General features: G+C 42.9%; 5 protein-coding genes, 1 long non-coding RNA gene and 1 pseudogene across 7 annotated transcripts in view; 4 read left to right on the forward strand and 3 right to left on the reverse strand.

Annotated features, from left to right (window-relative positions):
• LOC125316685 overlaps window positions 1–22,882 on the forward strand; it is a 26,939-nt gene continuing 4,057 nt past the window's right edge. The window contains exons 1-4 of the long non-coding RNA XR_007199777.1: window positions 1–86; window positions 14,297–14,299; window positions 18,025–18,035; window positions 20,109–20,116. This is a non-coding gene — a long non-coding RNA (uncharacterized LOC125316685). The remainder of the gene's footprint in view (window positions 87–14,296; window positions 14,300–18,024; window positions 18,036–20,108; window positions 20,117–22,882) is intronic.
• LOC115727998 (transcription factor bHLH144-like) overlaps window positions 10–22,882 on the reverse strand; it is a 30,298-nt gene continuing 7,425 nt past the window's right edge. Inside the window, exons 5-6 of one of the 2 annotated variants that reach the window (XR_007199775.1) lie at window positions 6,223–6,226; window positions 10–89 (exon numbers count right to left, since the gene is read on the reverse strand). The gene's annotated coding sequence lies outside the window, so the exon portion shown is untranslated. The remainder of the gene's footprint in view (window positions 90–6,222; window positions 6,227–22,882) is intronic. The other variant, XR_007199776.1, reaches the window with a different exon arrangement.
• On the reverse strand, window positions 96–1,157 carry LOC125316683 (transcription factor bHLH144-like). Its single transcript, XM_048285619.1, has one exon. The coding sequence runs from the start codon at window positions 859–861 to the stop codon at window positions 139–141; it is 723 nt and encodes a 240-aa protein (XP_048141576.1). The 5' UTR covers window positions 862–1,157; the 3' UTR covers window positions 96–138.
• LOC115727994 (epoxide hydrolase A-like) lies at window positions 8,111–10,013 on the forward strand. The gene is made up of 3 exons (XM_030658318.2): window positions 8,111–8,672; window positions 8,930–9,171; window positions 9,509–10,013. The coding sequence occupies exons 1-3, from the start codon at window positions 8,199–8,201 to the stop codon at window positions 9,753–9,755; spliced, it is 963 nt and encodes a 320-aa protein (XP_030514178.1). The 5' UTR covers window positions 8,111–8,198; the 3' UTR covers window positions 9,756–10,013.
• LOC125316682 lies at window positions 13,380–14,254 on the forward strand (annotated as a pseudogene).
• On the forward strand, window positions 16,345–17,793 carry LOC115733064 (forkhead box protein G1-like). The gene is made up of 3 exons (XM_048285620.1): window positions 16,345–16,994; window positions 17,355–17,426; window positions 17,676–17,793. The coding sequence occupies exons 1-2, from the start codon at window positions 16,371–16,373 to the stop codon at window positions 17,406–17,408; spliced, it is 678 nt and encodes a 225-aa protein (XP_048141577.1). The 5' UTR covers window positions 16,345–16,370; the 3' UTR covers window positions 17,409–17,426; window positions 17,676–17,793.
• Window positions 17,472–21,728, reverse strand: LOC125316681 (LRR receptor-like serine/threonine-protein kinase FLS2). Its single transcript, XM_048285616.1, has 2 exons — window positions 18,557–21,728; window positions 17,472–17,984 (listed from the first exon to the last, which is right to left on the reverse strand). The coding sequence occupies exons 1-2, from the start codon at window positions 21,696–21,698 to the stop codon at window positions 17,641–17,643; spliced, it is 3,486 nt and encodes a 1,161-aa protein (XP_048141573.1). The 5' UTR covers window positions 21,699–21,728; the 3' UTR covers window positions 17,472–17,640.

Below are 22,882 nucleotides of genomic sequence, written 5' to 3' on the forward strand. Positions count from 1 at the left end.
CCAACATCCTAACAACCATTAGCAAATATCTTAACAGCATCTACAAGCTAGCAAATGCATATTATCAGCACAAAGAGAGAGAGAGAGTGCTACCCGTATGTAGCAGCCCAGTCCCAGTGCCATAGCATGGACACCAGTCTAGTCCTTAAAGTCTCCAAGCTTCTCTGCTTCAATCTTCAAAGTCCTGAGGTATCTAACAGCTTCATCAAACAAAGTAACAGTGCTCATCTGATTGCCACCCGGAATGATTCCTCTCAGCGCCTTTACCATCTTCTTCATTTTCTGCTGCTTGGGTTCATTGCTCGAACTGCTTGTACTGCCCGAGGACTTCTGGAGAAGAGAAGAGATGCTAAGTTTCCTAGCCTTTGATCTGTAGCTGGAGCACGAATCGGGGGACGAGCTCCCATAATTGCCATTGGTCCTTGCAGTGCTCACCTCATCCTCGTCATACTCTTCATCTTCCTCCTCTTCCAAGCTCAGCAAAGCATCAATATCATCTGAGTCCTCTTTATCAGAAAATGAAACCTCCCTTTGTTCGTTGAAAGCACATTTTATCTCACCTTTCTTCTCCACATAGGTCGGATAGCTTTGAAAGCCTGGATTTCCAAATTTGGGGGCAATTGTCGGGTGAAACATGATCCGGCTCTGGTAAGCAGTCTGGTCAAATACAATGGAATTCTTCGGGCACAAAGTAGATGGTTGGAATTGAAGACCATGGACCGGTGGAAGGTGTTCCATGGCCTGTGGTGGTGGCACCGCACAAAATGCGTATGCAGTCGAAAAATCCATGTACTCACCACTCATTTGATTAGTCATGGAATATGATTCCTTTTTGGGAGGCAAGTGGTGGTTGCTCTCCATCAGCGTTACAATTTCCTACTAATAATCGTCTGCAGTGAAGATGTAAATCTTCGGCTGTTCGAGTTCGTAACACTGAATTTCAAGTGGCTGAGAAGGCAGCTAAAGTGACGACAGAGTCACAAAACTAAATACTATATAAGGCTACTGTAATGATTATCAGAACCAAATATTTCACTTTCACGGCATTACTCCTGCATATGCACAACCAGATCGCCTCTCTATTCTCCCTAATGTCCCAATTCCCAGAGCTTAACGGGGTGGAGACTACGTAACAGGTTTAAGTAACTGACGGAAGTATTCAGCCTGTTTTATTAGTGCTTGCATGATCCCGCTCTGAATATCGATATCAAGAATCAGCAATATGAACCCAATATGCTTGAGCACGTTCTACTGACTATCCGGCTTCAACTAACCCCACAGCTTCTTGAGCTCTAGCTTCGGAGTAGGCACGAAACGGATATCATTGCGACTCATTCGTATATAGATCGCGTGCTAAATAAATCAACATAAACCATGGACCGACCCAAAATTAGTCAATCATAAAGACATACATATGAATTGTGGATTTGGATTTTAGTTCTTTTAGCAAAGTGAAATGAAGGATGGGATGACATGTCGCAGCCTCGCGCACGTTTATCATGGCTAGTTGCCGCCTCGCATACATAGTTATGATTAGTCGGGTCCAATCATTTCGGCTTGGTTTGGTCGACAAGGGCAACTCTCGTGTATCATAGTCTCACGTGCATGAGAACGACCCTTGAGCCATTTTTTGTAGAATTTGGGATCCAAGTGGGATAACCTTTAGCGAAGCCTTATCACCAAGGTTAAAGAACCACTTAAATACCATCCTAAAACTATCGGGTGACCTGGTTCGGTCACAAGTCGATGTGGTGTAGTGCAATTATACTAGCGGCATGCACGACATTTTTAAAGCAATCAGCACTCCAACAATTCAAAAATCAAAATTCTCATCACTAAGCCTGCAAAATAGAGGTTAGCCACAGACTCCTCCCCTTATAACTCCGTTCCTACAAAACCATTTAACACCTAAGGATTAAAATTCAACCAAGATTACCAAACCAAGTCTTTTTTTTTTTTTTATGAAATTATCTAGCCTAAGTCCTCCTTAAATTTCAAAAAATCTAAGTTAAATCCCTAATGCAGTCGTCAAACCGTCGCAACCTAAAATTCGTGAAATTTCAATTTCAAGTTAATGGATTACCGGATTAATTAATTAAATTAACTAACTTGGCTCGAACTCTCCCAAGTTCTACCAAATCGTGACTTATGGTTCGAGTGATTATTTAGCAAATGATTTTAATCTTCGGAGTCGCCACTAATCATTTTTGGTAAGTCGATTAGAAACCTAAGTAAATTAGTGGGAAAACTAAATTACTTCTACGAACCGGAAATTCTAAATCCGGGATTTGGTTGCATTAATTTTTAAATTAATGTCCTTTCGGTACCAAGTTCATGAAAAATGTTTAGTTTGGCAATTTTGATGATGAATTCTGACATGAACCTTAAAGGTGCAAATTTTTTTGGGTTTTCTTTTTATGAATTTTTTTGTGTAATTTTCGAAATAAAAAAATAATGAAAAATGATGGTGAATTGGTTCAAGGCTATCTTAAATTTTTTCGGATTCAATTTGCATTAATTCCCAAAAATTTTAAGAAAATCTTTTTTACCCTATGTCTACATCTTTTAAAACCTATCCTAATAGATTCAAAATATTTTATTTATTGAAGGCAATCCATAAGATAGGATTTATAGAAAATCCTATCTTTCTAAAAACTCGATAAGACGTGGTTTTTAAGAAACCATATCTTTCTAATTTTTTGAGATTTTGTGACACGAAAATTAACATGAGGCATGAATGATTCTTATTTGTTTCTTTTTTTGAAATTTTATGATTTTTTTTATTTTGGGTTTTCATTAATGAACTTAAATTCAAGTTGCAAATTCTTAATGAAAAAGATAATTACCGCTGAATCATTCGAATTAAGTTTCGATCTAAAGCCTAACATATCTACCCTAAAATTTGAAATACCCGCTACGAAAATAATTCTATTTAAAGCCCGATAGATAGATTTATTTCCATATATGCGGTTGCGGATTAGGATATTTTCCTAATCAATCATATTTTGAAGGATTTTTGATATCTTGAGTATCTTGGATATATTCAAAAGATTTCCGACATCTTCTGATTTTATCCAAATTTGACAAGTAATTCAATCCAAGATTTCCAAAGAATATTCAGTCAGATTGCAATTTTTTAAATTAGGCAGGAAATATATTACGAGATTTTCGAAGATATTCAAGATCGAATTCCGACGTGCAATTTTCGAACATGCAAACCTTCGGTTATGCCAATATACACAATCGGGCATCAATTCAAAAATAGGCAATGCAATATCTGAAATATACAATTTCAATCGGCAATTCATGCAAGATATTTCATGAATATTTAGCGGTACGCCTAGATATTCAGAATTTTCAAACAAGGCAAATAAATATCGAGAAATTCAAGATAAAAAAAAAAACTAACCTAATATCGCAATGCTGTCTTTTCCGAATTTGGATCTACCAATCTAGGGACTGAAACTGATTTTTTTGGACCGAACATCTAAGAGATTCCACGCAGCAAGGTTGGATAAGGTGGCGTGATGCGGCAAGTGAAATCCCGCTAAGCAGAGGCTTTTAACGATAATAATTTGGCAGTAGCAGCTTTTGGACTTGGATTAGCAGCGAGCCTTCTCGCTTTTGGCCACCGAAAAAGAGAAGGATAATTGCAATCCACTGCAAAAGAACCTCCTGAAGATAGGAAGACGTCAGCCTCTTTCTACTGGACACCAATGGGTTGTTCAAGGAAGCTTTTTGGCCGAAGCTATCTCCTCTCACGTATATTGCTCCCGAGAAACTCACGTGTAATCTGATTTTTTCTGAGTGAATTCCCCCGCCCTCCCCCGCCTTCAAGGCATTGTGAAGGATCCTTTTATAGGCTCAGGAACCTGAGCTACTTGAGGGAAAGAAATCCCTCGCGGAATATTTTTTTTCAAAATATATATCCCCGCGAACAATTCGTGCAATATCTCTTCCTTTCTTTCATTTTTTGCCCATTATGTCTATCCCCTCTCTGACCCCGTCGGTCATATGTCACGGTTTTCCTTTATATGCGGGGTTGCTTAAGGAAAAAGAGTCAATTTTTTATCCACTTGTGGGACATATTACCTTTTTTTTTATTCTTTTCCTTATTTTCCTTTTCCTGCTTAAACTTTTTCCCAGCCGTGGATGTGTAAGAAGAATCTCCTATATTATTTTGTCACTTCCTTCTTTGACTTTTCTACATGAAGATCTTCCACGAATAAAAACTCTATTTATTTTCTTGTCCAAACCGTGAGTTCAAGCATGTGTCTCATGAGATGTGAACATGTGATTTTTGGTCCCGTGGCTTAATCCAATTGGCTCGGTTAAGCTTAGTGCCCCTTCAATTAAGTCCACTTACCGTCCATGAAGTTTGAATTCAAAATGTGATGCGATAAATGCTAAACACTAAAATGTGGAATATATAAAAAAATGATGTGATTAATTTTTGGTAGGGACTAAACTTAGTCCCTAATTTTCAAATGCAATTAATGACTAAATGACTAGTCAAAATTTAGGTGTCAACAGTCATCGACGTAGCACATCGAATTTTGCAAATCGGGATCGCTAGGTAGTACCTCCTTCGCTATCCAAATTAGAAAATCACTTTGGTGTCTCGAATAGCGGTTGTTAATAATCGGCCCTATGTCACATCGCTAGCGGAACGAAGCATTTCATTTCTAACCAAATTAAAAGGAAAATAATTTCCGTAGTCTCACGACTTTAGAACGAAATCAAATCATTTGATGGAATCGCCCAAAAAAAAGGAGGAAAAAAATAAAAATAAAAGAGAGGAAATGATTTTGTTCTTATCTATCAATTGATTGGTTTCACTTTTCAAGATTGTGACATCGGTTGAGGTTTTCATGCTCAACCGATCGTGTAGAAGGCCGAGAAATGCCCCAGGACTTGCTATGTCTGGGTCCCCTAGGGTTTATCTAGGGTTTTCTACTAGTTTTCTATAATATTCTGGAAGGTTTTCGGGGATGGGCGAATCGGTAATTTGACAAGGTTCTGGAACCTTTCTATTTAATCTCGGTGGTTGGGGAGTCGGTAGATGAAATCTAGGCCGTTAGATGAGAGTAAGAACTACGGTTGTAATTCGAGGCCCCCTCTTGTATAAAGGGGAGTCCTTCTTCTCATTTGATCATCCACCAAAGAAATACAAAGCTTCCTCCCCAGAGCCTCTCTCTCTCGATCATCTCCTCTCTCTACACAATCCAGGTTAGAAAGGCAACGAATATAGAGAAAAGGTTTAGCACAAGCGCTCCAACGATCCAAAGGAAGCCCGAGTTGCCGCACGGGTCTATCACAATCTCCCGGCTCGTGACAAGTAGTATCAAAGCAAAAACGAAGAGACGAGCTATTCGTGAGGTCGAGGAGCATCAAACGGGTTGAGGTAATGTCTAACTCAGAAGTGGATCATGTTTATGTAGTTATAGATGGGGAACTTCCCCAAGACAAAGCTCCACGGGAGAAACGGGGTAAATCAAAAAGAAGAGAAGCATCGTCGGACGCGGTCTCCGTGCTTGCCGACAAGTACGACATGATGAGGAGAACGGTGCAAGAGTTACTCGATGGTCTTGAAGATGCCAAGGACTGGATCACCAACATGGACGAGAAGATTCGTGAAGACTTCACCATCGGACTCAACGCAGCCATCGGACCACTACACATGAAAGACGAAGCTCTCGAAGCGTCAGTCGAAGCTTTGAAGCTTAACGTCGAAGAAAAGGAAAACTCCTGCCCAGCCAAAATAGAGGCGCTCAAGGTGGAGATTAGAGAGCTCAAGATGGAGTTAGTCTTGTGCAAAACAAGCATTGCTAATGGTGCGACGGCGAGCGATGCACTAGTCATGCAAGTGGCGCCAAGGATCGAGGTGCCAAAACCAAAAGACTTCAAAGGTGAACGATCCGCCGGAGAGGTTGAAAACTTCATCTAGAGTATGGAGCACTACTTTGACGCCGTGGGGATTCAAGACGAAGCGGCTGTGGTACAAACTATTGTTCTATATCTATCCGACCAAGCCATGCTTTGGTGGCGATTCATGTGCGATGAAGCCAGGAAGGGCAACTCAAACATGATAGAAACGTAGGACGAGTTTACCAAACAACTCGGGAACAACTTCTGCCCAGTGTTCGTGGCACAAGAAGCTCGTAACAAGCTTCATCATCTTGAGCAAAAGAGCTCGATCCAGGAGTACATCAAGGAGTTCACAGAGCTCAAACCGCAAACCCCCAACTTAGGCGAAGAGGAGGCTCGCGAAGCATTCATGGACGAACTCAAGCTGTGGGTGCAGCTCGAGATAAAATGAAGAGACATCCTAAGTCTCACAAAGGCGATATCCGGGGCTAAGTCACTGGTCAACTTCAGCAAGCTCGATTTGAAGTCCAAGGGAAATGGAGGGAAGGATCGAGACACGGATCGCGAGAGATGATGAAAAAATTCCGGTCGTGGTCAATTAGAACATCAAGACCGAGGAAGAGAAAGAAATTGGGGAGAAGGGTCTTCTAGAAATCAACCCTACCAATATCGAGGTAACCGACCCCAAAACAACTACATCAATCCGGAGGACAAGTTCAAACATCATCCCTCTCATTTGTGTGCGATTTGCGGTGGCGGCCATTGGATTCAACAATGTCCGAAGAAGAACAATAGCAAAACTCCCAACTCCATCGTTGCCAAGCATAAGGAGGATGAGGAGCAAAAAGAGGAAGAACCAAAGATTGTGCGACTTGGTGGCGTGGCTCGACTCAACACCATCCAGGCTCAATCTCCATCAAAGAAGATTACAAGAACATCAATGCTGAACTTTGTGGAAGTCAAGGTATGTAGTAAAATGCTTGTTGCTTTGGTTGACATAGGGGCGACAAATCTATTCATATCGAGCGAGGCGGCAAAGTGGCTGGGACTCCACGTGGAACTAATCGAGCATTTCTTCAAGCCGCTCAACACTTCGGACTAGCTAGCTAACGGCATAGCTAGAGGCGTAGAAATTCAAGTCGGCGGATGGAAAGGGAAGCTTGATTTCGATGTAATCCCACTCGACGATTACGATCTTTTGCGGGGGATGGACTTCTTTGACAACGCACTAACAATGGTTGATTTGAGGTCCAAGACGATCATCATCACGGATCCTAAAGCCGCATCGGTCGTACCGATGTTCAATGGAGTGAAGGAGCCGAAAAGCATCAACACGATTCGACTCGTGGAAAAGAAGACAAGTGTTGAGTCACCACCCAAGTCAAGCGTGAAGACCCGACCTTTGGAGAAGACAAAGGAAAAGTGGGAGCTACCTACAAACACTCAAGATACTCTGCCGATCAACGTGTTGTTTCTGTAGCTGGAAGGCATTGATGCGGCCAAGACATAGAACGAGTCGCTGATGACTCATGAAGCTATCCAAGCACCGAAGAAATCCTAAGTCCCGAAGCCGAAGAAGAAGCACTCTCGTGGACACAAAAATAAAAGCCGGAAGAAGCCGACGATCCAAGAGAAGGATGCGGGCGGCCAAAACAAAAATTCCGTTGTGCGTAAAAGCCCCGAGCTAAGAGCATCGAGGACGGCGCTCAAATGGGTGGGGGAGAATGACACGGGCCGAGGTTTTTGTGCCCCAACCGGTCGTGCGGAAGGCCGAGAAACGCCCCATGACTTGATATATCCGGGTCCCCTAGGGTTTGTCTAGGATTTTCTACTAGTTTTCTATAATATTCTAGAAGGTTTCCAAGGACGGGCAAATCGGTAATTTGGCAAGGTTCTGGAACCTTCCTATTTAATGTCAGTAGTTGGGAAGTTGGTAGATGAAATCTAGGCCATTAGATGAAAGTAAGATCTACGGTTGTAATTCGAGGCCCCCTCCTATATAAAGGATAGTCCTCCTTATCATTTGATCATCCACCAAAGAAATACAAAGCTTCCTCCCAGAGTCTCTCTCTATCATCTCCAGTGATCCAAAAGAAGCTGAGCCGCCGCACGGGTCGATCACAATCTCTCAGCCCGTGACAATTGTCTGCTATTATCCAGGTTGCGATCTAACCTTTTCCATCAATCTCTCTACTTTGTCCCGTGCCATCTGTGAGTTTTGTTGTTGCACTCTTTCTCCTCATCATCTTCTTGAAAAGTTCAATCACACAACACAAATCGAGGAAACACGCTCCCTACGGCGAACTTCACTCAGACAGTCCCAAGCAAAGATGGAGACCATCAAGCATCGCATGGTGAAGGTCAACGGCGTGAACCTCCACGTGGCGGAGAGTGGCGAGGGCCCACTCATCCTCTTCATCCACGGGTTCCCAGAGCTCTGGTACATGTGGCGCCACCAGATCCTCGGCCTCTCCATGCTCGGCTTCCGTGCCGTCGCCCCCGACCTCCGCGGCTACGGGGACTCTGAGGCTCCGGCCCCGATGGATGCCTACACAGCCCTCCATGTGGTGGGTGACTTGGTGGGGCTCCTGGACGCTGTGGCAGCGGAGGGGGAGGAAAAGGCGTTTGTGGTGGGCCACGACTGGGGGGCCCTGATGGCATGGTACTTATGCCTACTCAGGCCCGACCGGGTCAAGGCTCTGGTCAATCTCAGCGTGCCGTGGCTGCCCCGGAACCCCGAGAGGAAGCCCCTCGACGGCTACAGGGCCACCTATGGCGATGACTACTACATCTGTAGGTTTCAGGTTCGGGTTTTTCTTGTGTTACTCTTTGAACACCTAACTAGGTTGTCATCTAGAGTTTTGCACTGCATTTGATTTCGAGAAACATGCGACGCTTTTTTCCTGTAGGTATTGATCTTCTTGTGATGAGTTAGAACCGAGTGAACATAACAATCATAAACTCATTTGATTTTTGTGTAGAGATCCATCGTGACAAGGGTAATATCAACTCGAGTCCATTTTAAGGTGCATAATTGTTGTCATAGTTGCATTAAATGCAGGAACCTGGAGAGATTGAGGCCGAGTTTTCAGAGATGGGGACCAGGAGAGTTCTCGAGGGGATGTTGACATACCGCATTCCCGGCCCGCTTTTCTTTCCCAAAGGGAAAGGGTTCGGGCACCCAGTGGAAGACCCAGTTGTGTTGCCTTCATGGCTGACGCGGGAGGACGTCGATTATTACGTTGACAAGTTTGAGAAGAAGGGCTTCACTGGAGGGATCAACTACTACAGGAACATCAATCGGTGAGCTGTTCTTTCCCCGGGATGATCAATCTAATCTCTTGTATGTATGTGCACAGGAGAAGGGATGAGATCGCATTGTGCTGTGAGATCGCAACTGTCTACTTGAAATTCACATTGCTCTGAAATTCCGCGTAGTTTGGTACAAGACTTAGATCTATTCCTCTCTGCACTGTGCAATCCATGATCTGAAAGGAAGGGTGTCCATATGTTGTCACCAATTTAGTTATAGTTTCAGCGTGATTTTCACCGGATCGATTAGCTTAGCAGGCCAATAATGGAAGTAGGAATCAAGGAGCTTCTTTTGAACTGATACACTCTCTTGTATTAACTGTTGCAGCAACTGGGAGCTGATGGCACCATGGGATGGAGCTGAGGTGAAAGTGCCTGTGAAGTTCATTGTGGGTGAGCTTGACCTGGTTTACCACATGCCAGACATCAAAGACTTCATACACAAAGGCGGGTTCAAGAAGACGGTCCCTCTCTTGGAGGAAGTGGTGGTCATGGAAGGTGTGGCGCATTTCCTCAACCAAGAAAGGCCTCATGACATCAACCAACACATTCATGATTTCTTTAGCAAGTTTTGAGGTTGCTTCTTGCCCCATCGAGTGACCGGTCGGGGTCCTCATAAATTATGTCCTCTATATATGGCAGAGTATGGTTACTTAAGCTATGACAATGCGTATCAACATAAAATAACTTTTGCCCAAGTAACAGTCAAAAAAGAAATACTTCAACAAACATCAATTGTGAATAGCTGCATTTCGCTCCAAAATCCTTATCCTAGACTATGTTACATCAGCGCATCAAGTGGTGAAAATTAATTTCTTTAAGGCTGCGATTGATAATTTCTTAATTTATTGGTTTGAGCAACAACAAAAAAAAGAATTCACTTATTGTGGTAAGTAAGAAATGGTTATTCATTCATTCAATGGGAATATATATAAACCACTCTTGAATGTAAAACTCACAGCATAAATTATCGGATGTCATTTCCTATTCTTGGATGTAAAAAATAAACAACTCCTGCAAGTTCTTTTTCTATCTTCCTACTTCCTATGGCGGCTCAAGAAGGTAGCCATTGTTCAACAGCTTGAAAAAGGGATATATATACCGGAAGTCCTAAAACTTGTCGTGGAATTGTAATTGAGTCACAAAACTTATAACAAACACAATCAAGTCCTAAAAATGAGTCTTTTCATTAACTCCATCCATTTAGATTAATAGAAAATGTTGATGTGATTTTTTTTGGAGTATTTTATTTCTCCTACGTGGCTAAAACATGAAACATAAGGCTAAACAACGTTGTTTTAGCCTAAGTTCTAATTTTTTTAAATAGAATATTCATTAAATAGAATTAAAAAATGCATTAAAAAAATAAAAAAAGAAAGCCAAAGGCAAGGACCTCCTCCTCCCTGTCGCCAAAAAAGGCCGGTGGCCTTGCTGACCACGGGTGAGGGCCCGGTGACCCTCACCCACCCAGATTGTGGGGAGGGTTGCTGGCCCTCGCCTAGCTATGGCGGCTCTCGGCGACGCCCTCGAATATGAAGGTTTCGATTTTTAAAATAAAGCCGATACTACATAATCACTATATGGCAAATTGCAAATTTCAAAGATATTTCAGACATTTAAATGTATTTATTAATGTGCAAGGAATAAAATCAATACAAGAGGTGCTCAATAACAGATGAACATCCATAAGGATGATTTCAAGTAAAAGTTGAGTTTTTAACAAAGTAATTGACTCCAATTTATAAGTTTTTAATAATGAAAAATTGCAGTGTTTTTATAGCTGGTGGCACGATTGAAGGCTTTTAGTGTTCAAGCGAAGGCTTCTTCGGAAACAGTGCAATGTTGAGTGGGTCACTGTTCCCATCAATAGTCTGTCAATTAGGTAAAATAGAGATCTCAAAGGGAAATTCATCTCCATTAATTTGCACATTAATACGATACTTTTGACAAGGAGTACAGTCCTTTCTTTTTCTCCAATAATGGAAACAAGGATCAAGGGACATCTCGTTGTTGCATAGCTCAGGTAGGAGCAAGGTGCCATCGGACCTTCAACAAGCGGTCTCGCCGACATTTTCGCTTCCGCTTCATCCACCCCTGCTCTCGCCGGTGCTTCCCTCTAAAGCGGAACTCTCCCCTAACTGAATCCGTAAGTGGCGCAAGGTAGGATGGAAGAGAAAAGCACCGAGAAGAAGACAAATAGCGTTAGCACGTCACTCGGCTCCTCGGCTCACTTCGATTGCAAAGGCTTTCTCCTTAGGCGCATGTCTCAACAACACAAAATGAAGGTTTCGCTCTTTATAGGATTTGACCAAACATCTCACGACACAAGCTGACGACAGCCATGCAGCACCTGTATGAAAGTCAATACCATCCCGTTTGTGAACGTGTCACAATTAATTGCTCCCTTTTTTTTTTGTAAAGACGAAGAAAGAAATTCAATTTTCTTCCCTATTTACTACGGCAATGAAGAATCAAATTATCACTATATTTCTTCCTTTTTCTACTTCTTTCTTCCAAGTGTAGGATAACCTCAATATCTTACAACTTTTTCATTTTCAAAACATAAACAATCATGAAATAATTGTTCACTCACACTTAAAAACATGTGATTTCATGATCCATAAAGTTTTTATGTGCAAAATGGAAGACCAAAGTTTAATTGCCGTGAGATATTTTCCACATAGTACCAAAGGGATTTAACCTATTCAATTTGTCATATTGATGTCCCTTAATTTTTGACGAATTTTGTAACAAGGGATATAGGAATGAGGAGTTTTGACCTACGTAGTTGCAATGCGAATGCAAATAACATGGATCTGGTTGGGCAGAGCTAATTTTTTGGGAGAAACTACCACTAGATCCTAAGCCTATTGCAATTATACTGATTCAGTCATACATTTTTTTTTTTTTTTTGCTAATTGAGTCCTAATCCTTTTGGTTGCATTTGGTCGTCGAAACTTTGATTGGGATATGGCAGGATAAAGTGGAATACCAAATCCTCTAGATAATAAAGATGGATATATTTAACCCCATCAAGTGTTTGCTACATTTCAAGATAAGATTATAAATAAAGAAAAATCCAATTAAATTAAAAAATTCAGTTAATTGAAAGCTAAGGAAAAACCCTAGATCTCGGAATTGTGGCCACCGCCTCCATAATGGTCATGATCTAAAATGGCAACCACCAATTTTGCGGTGCAGAAATGACGCAAATCGGTAAATCTGAGGCCGTGATAGAAGTGGGCAGGAAATTTCGGGCGACCAACGGAATTGTCCTTGCTTCGTCTCAGATTAATCAAGATCTGGATTATCGGTGATATGAAAGATTTATAGGATCTTCATCACCATCTTCCCCTCTTCTTTTTGAGATGTTCAATGCCTCCATGAGGTTTAGAGTGTCGTGGTAGAGCCCTGGTTTTATCCACAATGATATTGATCATTATGTCAATGGGGTGGTGCGGGGCGAGCCACGGTTCTTGTGATGACCCGAAAATCCTAACATGAATCTTTTTTTTTTTTCAAGAAGTTGTCTTATGTGAAACAAATGGAACCTTAATGCATTGTTAACTTCATTAAGTAAGTCGATGACAACTACACAAAAGCAGTTAATTGTCCATTTAATAAACAATATCATATTTTTTTAATACTTTTGCTAGCATAAAAATCATTAAGTGATTTTTTAGAGTAACAATACGTTGTGGACCACAAATTCTAGAAGATATGGTCCCCTCAAAAATTTCTAATTGCTTGTTGTATTTTATTTTTCATGATTCGAAATAGACTATTAATCTCTAGTGAATTAAAAACAGTCACATAATTATTTCTCCTACTCAATATTCTAAGGACATATGGGATATTCGTGTTGATACGAGAATTGTACAACCAAGAAGGTGGTGGTCCCACTTTGATGAACATGCAACTTCATGCAGATATAGGGTTATCCGAATTGCCCCCAAGTGGCACCCTCCGATTGGTGGGAAAAATCTGAATTTACGATAATTATCTCTGAAATTTCTCCGCCTCTTGATACAACCCCACAAAATAAAAATAACAAAAAAAAAATTTAAAAAGAAAATGAAAATTTCCCAAAAATCGAACTGACTTGCAAAGCCAATAGGAATTCAGATAGAGATCTCTAAGATAAGGACCCTCGTGCATTTATATAGCCCAACACAACCATCACCACTCCATCTCAACTCTCTCTTTCAAACACTTAAAGACACGCTCATCAAGCTCCCAAATCCACCCCCTCAATGGCAGCTTCCACCATGGCTCTCTCCTCCCCGTCCTTCGCCGGGCAGGCGGTGAGGCTATCCCCCTCCACTCCCGAGCTCCTCGGCAATGGGAGAGTCTCCATGAGGAAATCAGTCAAGTCCGTCTCCTCCGGGAGCCCGTGGTACGGCCCGGACCGTGTCAAGTACCCGGGCCCGTTCTCCAGCGAGCCCCCTAGCTACCTCACCGGCCAGTTCCCCGGCGACTACGGCTGGGACACTGCCGGGCTCTCGGCCGACCCCGAGACCTTTGCCAAGAACCGCGAGCTCGAGGTCATCCACGCCAGGTGGGCCATGCTCAGCGCCCTCGGCTGGGTCTTCCCCGAGCTCCTGGCCCGGAATGGCGTCAAGTTCGGCGAGGCCGTGTGGTTTAAGGCTGAGGCCTAGATCTTCAACGAGGGAGGGCTCGACTACCTGGGCAACCCAAGCTTGATCCATGCCCAGAGCATCCTGGCCATATGGGCCACCAGGTCATCTTGATGGGAGCCGTCGAGGGCTACCGTATTGCCGGCGGCCCGCTCGGTGAGGTCACCGACCCGCTCTACCCCGGCGGGAGCTTCGACCCGTTGGGCCTGGCCGACGACCCCGAGGCCTTCGCTGAGCTCAAGGTGAAGGAGATCAAGAACGGCAGGCTCGCCATGTTCTCCATGTTTGGGTTCTACGTGCAGGCCATTGTGACGGGAAAGGGTCCATTGGAGAACTTGGCTGACCACCTTGCCGACCCAGTCAACAACAATGCTTGGGCCTATGCCACCAACTTCGTCCCTGGAAAGTGATTGCGAGAGTCTTGAGTGGGATTGGCATTTCATTCATGTGATGTGGATTGGTCGGAAACGACACTTCAGCAGGTGTGAAATTTCGTGTATTGCTGCTAGCTTTAGTGACATACTCAATCATCTTCCTTCCCTTTCAACTGAACTCCCACGTTTCTTCTTTGTTTTTCTTCATCCTTTGCGGCTTAAGATTCATAGATTTATCTGCAAACGCCATCCTCAAAAACATTCTATCATAATGAAGGATTCTCCGGCGCAGAGTCTGCTGTCAAAACAAAATAATCCTTTTAGCCATCATAATGATCTGATCAGATAAGTTAGAAGTTCTAAATCGTGTTAGCTGTGCATGTTCGTATTTCATGAACAATGTAAATGGATGGCGCATAAGTGCGTACATGACTTTCCCGTGTGTGATTTTCCAGTGAAACATGTAAGGCCTCTCTTTGCCATATTAGTGTCGGGGATCGGCGTCATCGCCCACACTTGGTATTCCAGTGAAACGCGAAAAGCCATTTGTGTATCGCTATAGATACACCAACTAATCATCCCTGAATCTTTCGTCCTCGACATCGGAACGTAGACATCGAACTCTTCATGCGGTAGAATCAAGTCTTGAAGGAGCTGGGGAGAATCAGACTTCAAAAATTTTAAACTCTTGGTGTCAACTGAAGAATACTGATGGAATACATAATAACGTCTTCTTCTTGTGAATGGAAAAATCTGAAATGGAAAGAAGCCAATAAAACTAAAACAATATTCATTGTACATTTTTATACAAGATACAAGTAAAGATGCACCATAAATTATTATCAAATGTCAATATAACTAGTATTCGGATGCTTTTTTTTTTTTTTTGGGGGGGGGAGGGATAGTATTAGGGTGTGTTTGGTTCAACTAAAGCCCCTTGGGAAAAATGCTGGGGAGGCAAGCCTTTTCAAGAGCCATTTGGCCAAATGTTAGCCTTGAGAAGCTTGAAAATCCAATGCTGGGAGGGACCAGTATTGAGTTTTCAGCATTTTTCGGAATACTGAAGGCCTCATCGATGAAAATAGTCAGTTACCTATTTTGCCCTCAAAACTTTACTAAAAACTCATTTTACTCTTTTTTAAAAGTGAAACCCTAGAATCATCTTCTTCTTCTTCAGGGTGGTTGGCAAAGGCCGCCTAGGGTCACACGACCCCAGGCGGCCTCAGATGACGATTGCCGGTGTTAGATCCGGCTCACCGTTGGCCAAAGCCGACCGGCGAAGGGTTTTGATTTTTTTTTCAAATAAAAAATTTAAAAAAAAAATATGCGACCAAAAGCCCTTTGAAATTTTTTCTTTTGCTAAACACTACTTAACCCAAAGTTGCATTTTAAACAATTTTTTACCAAACGCCAGTTACATTTTCACAAAACCACTTAGGCTAAAGACATTTGCATTTGCTTAAAGCCCATTTTCAAAGTCTAATCAAACGCATCCCTATTCTTTCCAAGGATTATCCCGATGGTCAACCTGATCATGGCCTTGGTAGCCTCGCAGACCCGTCAAGCCAACGGGCCTCGTTAGTCCACGGGCTTGTCTAACCCTACGGCTAAGAGGTATTGCCATATCTAAACAACGCAATACACGCCACTTATGTACGTTCCGTTTTTTTTTTTTTCGCTGAATATAAACGATTTGGAAAGTATTTTATTAAAAATGATCGCTTGTATTGCTTGAAATAATTAGTCAATTCGAAATCTTTTCATTATCGATAATAATATATGTCTAAATAATTTGGTGGACTTTTTTGTAAGTTATATAAGCGATCTTTTTAAAAAAAATATATTTCAAATCATTCATTTTTCGCGAAACAAAAGGACTATGATAGTGTTTCATTGTGGTTGCGTCCCTATGAGACTTGCAACTCACTCCTCTCTGTCTTACTTTCCTCGATCGATAACACAAATTACTTTTGAATTTTCATGAAATTTCTTGTCATTAAAAAAGATTAATTTGATCTCGATATCACGCGAATAATATGATTGATCGATTATAAATTATATTTGCAAAAATGGTAAAACTGTCCCGGAAAATACTAATTCTCGACCGCGCAACCATTTTTCCCTCCATATCTTGCTAATAAACTTAAAAACTGCCGCGTCAGCGTTCGCCGTCTGAAGGATGCGCTCCAACTTCTTCTCTTCACTCGAGCGAGTCGAAAAGCGACTCAAACTCGACCGCCCCCGCCGCCGCCAAACGCCGCAAACCACTGCTTCGTCACCACTCGACCATTCTCCGGCATCCCCTCTCCACCTTCTCTCCTCCCTACCCTACCACCACCACCACCACCACCACCAAGCCCTCGATCCTCCCCCTCCTCCTCCTCCTCCTCTTCAAGATAGCAGCGAAGCACCAGAGGCGTTCCTCTCTTGCTCTCCCCAGTTCCATTCTCCGCCCGAATCTCCTCCGCCGCCGGCGACGGAGATCGACGCCGATTCGGCCGACGACATCGACCGCTTGATGCGGATGCTCGGTCTGGGGAACCGCGAGCCGAAGTCTCGTGGAGGAGGAGGAGCGGGCTGCGGAGACGCCGGGGCTTGCGAGTGCGAGGGAGGGTTCTACGAGCGAATCGCCGGCGTGAAGGGGCCGAAGTGCCCGAAGGAGGCAGAGAGACTGGATCGGTGGATTGAGTGCTTTTTGAACGGCCGCGGCGGTGGTGATGGGGATGAGAGGGTGGAGCCGTTGAGGTTGGTGCATCTGCTTCTGGGTAAAGCCGCGTCTGTCTGCGAGGGCGGTGGATGCGGTTCTGGTGGGTTGGTGTTTCCTTCCACTGTGGATGAGTTTCTTCGTAACGATCCTCCTGGTCCTGATGGTTAAGCCCCCAAAAAGGTACATAAGAGATGACATTTGAGCAATCTTCACAAGGTTTTGGTAACTGTTTGAGGTTGATCGTCGTGATCATTTTGGTTATTCGCGACGAATTCTCAATTTCCTTTATGGTTAATGTCTTGAGTTCTTGTTTGTCGGAATGTGATGCTCTGTAGAGAGTGAGGTTGAGTTTTGATGCAACGAGAAGATATATCTGTGCAATTCTTGTTTCTGGGCTTTTTTGTCTGATCAAGCTCTCTGGTCTACTTGCCATTCACCATCTCTTTTCCGGTTCGATCTGAAATTGTGATGAAGGAAGCTAGGGACAAGCAGCTGGATTCTCTAATGTGATTAGGATATCCAATGCAAGTAACTAGACTGTCAATGTTTCTTCAAGACTGGATTGAGATCTTCTATTTCCTTATGCCGAACCTGCTAAAATTTTCAAGAAATGGGACGAAAACAGCTGAGCGAATGTAATCCTGCTTCAAAATCGGTTCTGCTGGTGCAAGAACTAGCAGGGTTCAACTATCATGCTCTTTACAATGCTTCCCATAACTCATAGCATCAAAAGTTTTCAGTTTTAGCTTGCCTTGGCCTTTATTTTTGTAAGGACAGCCAGGACCTCATCAATGTCTGGTCGGTTTGCCGGATCTGGAGAAGTGCACTGATGAGCCAGTTGGAAGAGCTTTTCTATGGTTTCCTGCTGCTCCTTGGAAACATTCGCAGCTAGAAGCGGGTCCAAGATTTGGAAAATCCCACTGGTTCCGGTTGCAAGAGCCGTCTCTGCCAGTTGATGCAAACTGATTGGGTATTCGTTCTCCTGAGTGAGCGCAGTTGGTCTCCTTCTTGTTAGCAGCTCCAGCATTATCGTTCCGAAGCTAAAAACATCCACCTTAGTTGTGACTTTTCTCATGTAGGCAAACTCTGGCCAAAGGGAGAAGACAGAAGATGCTGATTGAGTGAGAGATAGAGAGAGTTGTTATTTATGGGTTAGAAATTGCACCGGAAAGATCATGAAAAGAGTCCAGACGGAGGAGGAATCATAGGACATTTCTCAGTTATGCAATCCATTATCATGCTAATTGGAATGAACATGTTGAATGCCAGCTTTGATGATTTGTGTTTCAACTCTACGGTCGACACTTCAGTATATATACATGCATAAATATATTCCGATACGGTTTGCTTGCTTATATATACTCACTTTTCGCTTGCATACATGTTCAAATGTGTCATAGTATGAGTATGAATGAATGAGCTAAATACCAGCTGATAATGTTTTGTGTGCAACACTACAGTCAAGATTTCAGCTTATATGCTTGCAGAAGCAGGCTGTTGGCTTTGACGCTTTTACCTAGTGAAAACTCCAAGGAGAGTGAACTCTTTGGGCTTATTACGCTCAAGAAATGTTCAGAACTCAAGTGAAATGAAATGGCTACTTGGGATGTTTTGGCTTAAATCACATGGCCATGGACTTGTATGAGCAAGATATTTACCTGGTGCCATGTAGCCGATCGTGCCTTGGAAATCTGATGAAGCAGTAATGCCAGTCCCATTCTGGGGATGAATCCCTAGCATCCGAGCGGTTCCGAAGTCGCTCACGTGAGCCTCCCAATCTCCATCCAAAAGGATGTTAGAAGGCTTCAGGTCGCAGTGGATTATGGGGAAACCATATCCAGAGTGCAAGTAACTCAACCCGCTCGCAATGGAAACACAGACATCAATTCTTTTAGACAGCATCCACCGCGACCCATCCATCTGAGCGTCGTGTATTATGCTATCCAAGTTTCCATTCTCCATGTATTCCAGGACCAAAGCTTTCAATTTCCCGCTCTCCCAAGCATAGCCGATCACCCTAACCAAATTTCGGTGCCTCAGCTGGCTAAGGATCTTTACTTCTCTATTGAAGCATTTGTCGGATTCTGTGGAAAATTGACGTAAATTCAGTTTCTTCACAGCAACAACCTTCCCTTCTTCCAAGAGGCCCTTGTACACAGTGCTCAAGCTGCCTGCACCGATGATATTGTCCTCGCGAAAAAATTCAGTCGCAGCCTCGAGGTCTTTCTGCTCAAACCTCTTGAGGTTCATTGCAGATGCATAATGTGGTTCTGTATTCTCAAGCTCTTGTGACTTTTTTCTGCCTGCTTTGTACTTGACGATCGATAGTATCAAAACTAATGCAAAAAGTACAGTGACAGACCCCAGTGCCAATAAAATTCGTATGGTTCTCTTCGACAATTTCTTAGAACTCTTATTGTCACAAGAGCCGAGAAATTCGATTCCACAAAGAGCATCATTACCCGTCAAACTCGACGCATCGATGTTCACAAATATGCCTTTCTCTGGCACGCGGCCTTCAAGATGATTGAAGGAAAGGTTGAGGTGCTTCAAGCTAGAAAAATTGCCGAAGCTTTCAGGGATCACGCCCATCAAATGGTTATATGAAAGATCAAGCAAACTCAAATGCTTCATCTTTGCCAAATCATCGGACAGTGACCCATTTATCTCATTCTTCGAAAGATTCAGGCTTGTTAGGGAATCCATTCCTGTAAAAGCTTCAACCGGAAGTGGACCGGAAAGTCTATTTCCTGAAAAATCAAGCGAAAGCAAGTTTTTGCAGCCTCCGAGTGTTCTAGGAATGGTTCCTGAGAGTTTATTGTTCGAGATATCAATAGCCTGTATCATTTCCATTTCACCAAGCTCATCTGGCACACTTCCTGTCAGTGAGTTGCGTGAAAGATTCAGATATATCTGCATTCTTTTCATGCTTCCAATCACAGATCTGGGAATTGAGCCAGTAAGACTGTTATCAGAGAGATCTAAGGTCATTAACCGCGTCAGCATCTCCATCTCTCTAGGAATCGATCCGCTAAGCATGTTTCCACTGAGGCTTAACAGAGAAAGTGACTGGAGTCTTGAGATTAAAGTTGGAATCAGACCCATCAACCTGTTCCGCTGCAACTGCAAGTTCGTCAACTGTTTCAGTTCAAATAGTCCATCAGGTAACGTTCCCTTCAGGGCGTTGTCATGGAGAGAGAGGCCTTGGAGGAGAGAGAGTCTCGAGATTTCTGGAGGAATCGGCCCGGAAAAGTTGTTTTCAGCCATCGACAGAATGAGTAACTGGGTCAAATTGCCTATCTCTGGTGGAATTTCACCCACAAAAGAATTGTTAATGATTTTCAGAATGCGGAGATTAACCAGGTTGCCGATGCTGGGTTTTACGAATCCACTTAACTTGTTGTCGCTTAAATCAAGAGTAGCAAGTCTGGAACAGTTGCAGAGATCATCAGGGATTTGACCAGATATATTATTGGCCCAGATAGATAAAAATGTCAGATTTGACAAATTTCCTAAGCCTTGGGGAATTTCTCCACTCAGATAGTTCATGCTGAGACTTATGACTAAAATACCGGTGCAGTTGGTAATGCTAGCTGGTATTGATCCCTCGAGAAGGTTGTCATAAAGGGTCAAGTTCTTCAAGTTGTAAAGCGACCCGATATTTTTCGGAATCTGACCTGTGAGAAGATTGGAGCTCATAGACAAGTATGTTAAATTGGTCAAGTTCGTCAAGGACGAAGGAATTGCTCCAGTGAACCTGTTGGAATGAAGGGTCAGAACCTGTAAAGATCTCAATGAACCTATCTCAGGAGGAATACTACCAGTCAAATCATTCTCTGAGAGTCCTAATCTGGTCAGCGACTTAAGTTGGAATAGAGATGGTGGAATGGTGGAATTCAACCTATTCTTATGCAAATGCAAGCTTTTCATTTGAACCAAATGCCCAAGCTCTGTGGGAATGGAGCCCGTGAAGGAGTTAATGTATAACTCAAGAGCGACAAGGTTGGTACAATGGCCGAGTTCTTTCGGGATTTCTCCAACGAGGACATTCTCAAATAACTGGAGGTATTCTAAATTGGACAAGTTGCCGATTTCTCTAGGAATGACTCCTGACAATTGGTTTTGACTCAAGTCTAATGCTTGGAGAGACTCCAGTAAACCGACAGAACTAGGTATAGGACCATCCAAGTTGTTTCCGAAAGCTGTAAAGAGCTGAAGATTGGTCAAGCTTCCTATTCCGGCAGGAATCCTGCCGGTGATATTGTTGCCGATGAGACCAAGCGCCAACAAGGATGTGCAGTTGCAGATACTTTCGGGGATACTTCCACTCAGGAAATTGTCGCCGAAATCAATTGACTGCAAACTCCTGAGATTCCCTAACTCTCGTGGTATCGGACCGGATAGAGAGTTCTCATAAAGGGTCAATTCCAAGAGCTGCGAGCATTTTCCGAGATCCGCCGGAATTTTCCCTGTGAAATTATTTAGAGTTAGATCGAGAACCTGCAGGGCTGCGAGGTTCCCTAGGAAAGGCGATATGCCTCCTGCGAGCTGCTTGTCCACCAAAGAAATAGACACGACCTGTTTCGACGCCGGGTCACAGGTAATCCCCGACCAGTTGCAGTGAGAATGACTCACTTCATCCCAATCATCAAGAGCTCCCAATGGGTCACTGGTGATGGAGCTCTTGAAGGCTTTCAGTGCTTGAATCTCAACCTGTGTGTTTGTTTCTAGAGAAAGAGACGGAAGAACCAGAAGGAAAAACACTATGAACAACACAAAATCAAGACCGAGCATTTTCATTTTTCCCTGAACTACTTCGAAAGTGAGTGGAGCTGAAACACTCAGTGAAGACCCTTTTATAGTAGAACGCTTGAGAATTATAGAGGCCTTGACATCATGTGAAGGGAAGTCGTCTTCTTCCAGCGTACGTTGAAACCTAGATCAATGCTGAGAAGACAAAAATGGTGGTTCTAGGACAATGAAATGAGCACCAAAGTTTGACCAGATCACTTGAATGTTGTCACAAAACTCCATCGGCCACTAGCTGGAGATGAAGACCAGACCATGCCCATCAATCGAATCCCTAAAATCTACAGAATAATAAGATCTGGAACTTGGCCTACCCTCCAAACTACAATGTGAAATTTCTCATTTTCCTAAGAAAATGATGCTCGCTTTTGCTCTACCAGGGATCATTTAAATGCGAAAATTAGAGGTGGCAAAATGGGTCTAGAACCCATACTTGACTCATATTTCATGGCGGTTGGTCATAAATGGGTTACTTCAATTTTAAAAGTGAGTCATAAATTGGTTAATTAGAAACTTTAGTCCGAAATGGGTTTTAATTGGGTCATAAATGAGTCGGATAAAAAAACTATAAAAAAATTTAACTCTATATATATAAGAAATAATTTTCTTTAAACTGGATTTTAATGTTGCAGTGTTTTAACAATATTGATCGGGTCAAGTATGGATCACTAGATCTCAGTAGCATGAAAATAGGTCAAAACGGATTAAATTGACCAATATGGGCCGGACGGTATTCGTTTCGATCCAAACCCGACTCGATCCCACCCCGTTTGACACCTCTAGCGAAAATAAACATCCCGAGAGAATGTCTTCCCTTTTTATTTTAGAAAAGCTATATAATCACACATAATAATAAAAAAAAAACTTGAAAATTATAGATTTCTCCTATGCTCGTTGGCCAAATCCTTTGTATATTTGACCACTAACATGGCAATGGCATGGCTTGCTTGATGGAATTTATGGGTGGGGGACATTCTTCATTGCACCCGTGATTAAAGATTCCTTTCAACGGGGCAAGTTGGGTAGACAGATCGTCGGGGGGGCAAAAGGACAAAGTCAGCCATTTGCACTGCGAGAACCAGGCGAATAGAACAGATAGTGCTCGTTGAGCTGCCAAACGCGTTTGCCCCCTTTTGACCGAGGCAGCGTGGAATGGATAAGATTTCTGCAAATTG

This window comes from Rhodamnia argentea, chromosome 9 (genome assembly GCF_020921035.1).
Source record: "Rhodamnia argentea isolate NSW1041297 chromosome 9, ASM2092103v1, whole genome shotgun sequence".
Taxonomy (NCBI): Eukaryota; Viridiplantae; Streptophyta; class Magnoliopsida; order Myrtales; family Myrtaceae; genus Rhodamnia; species Rhodamnia argentea.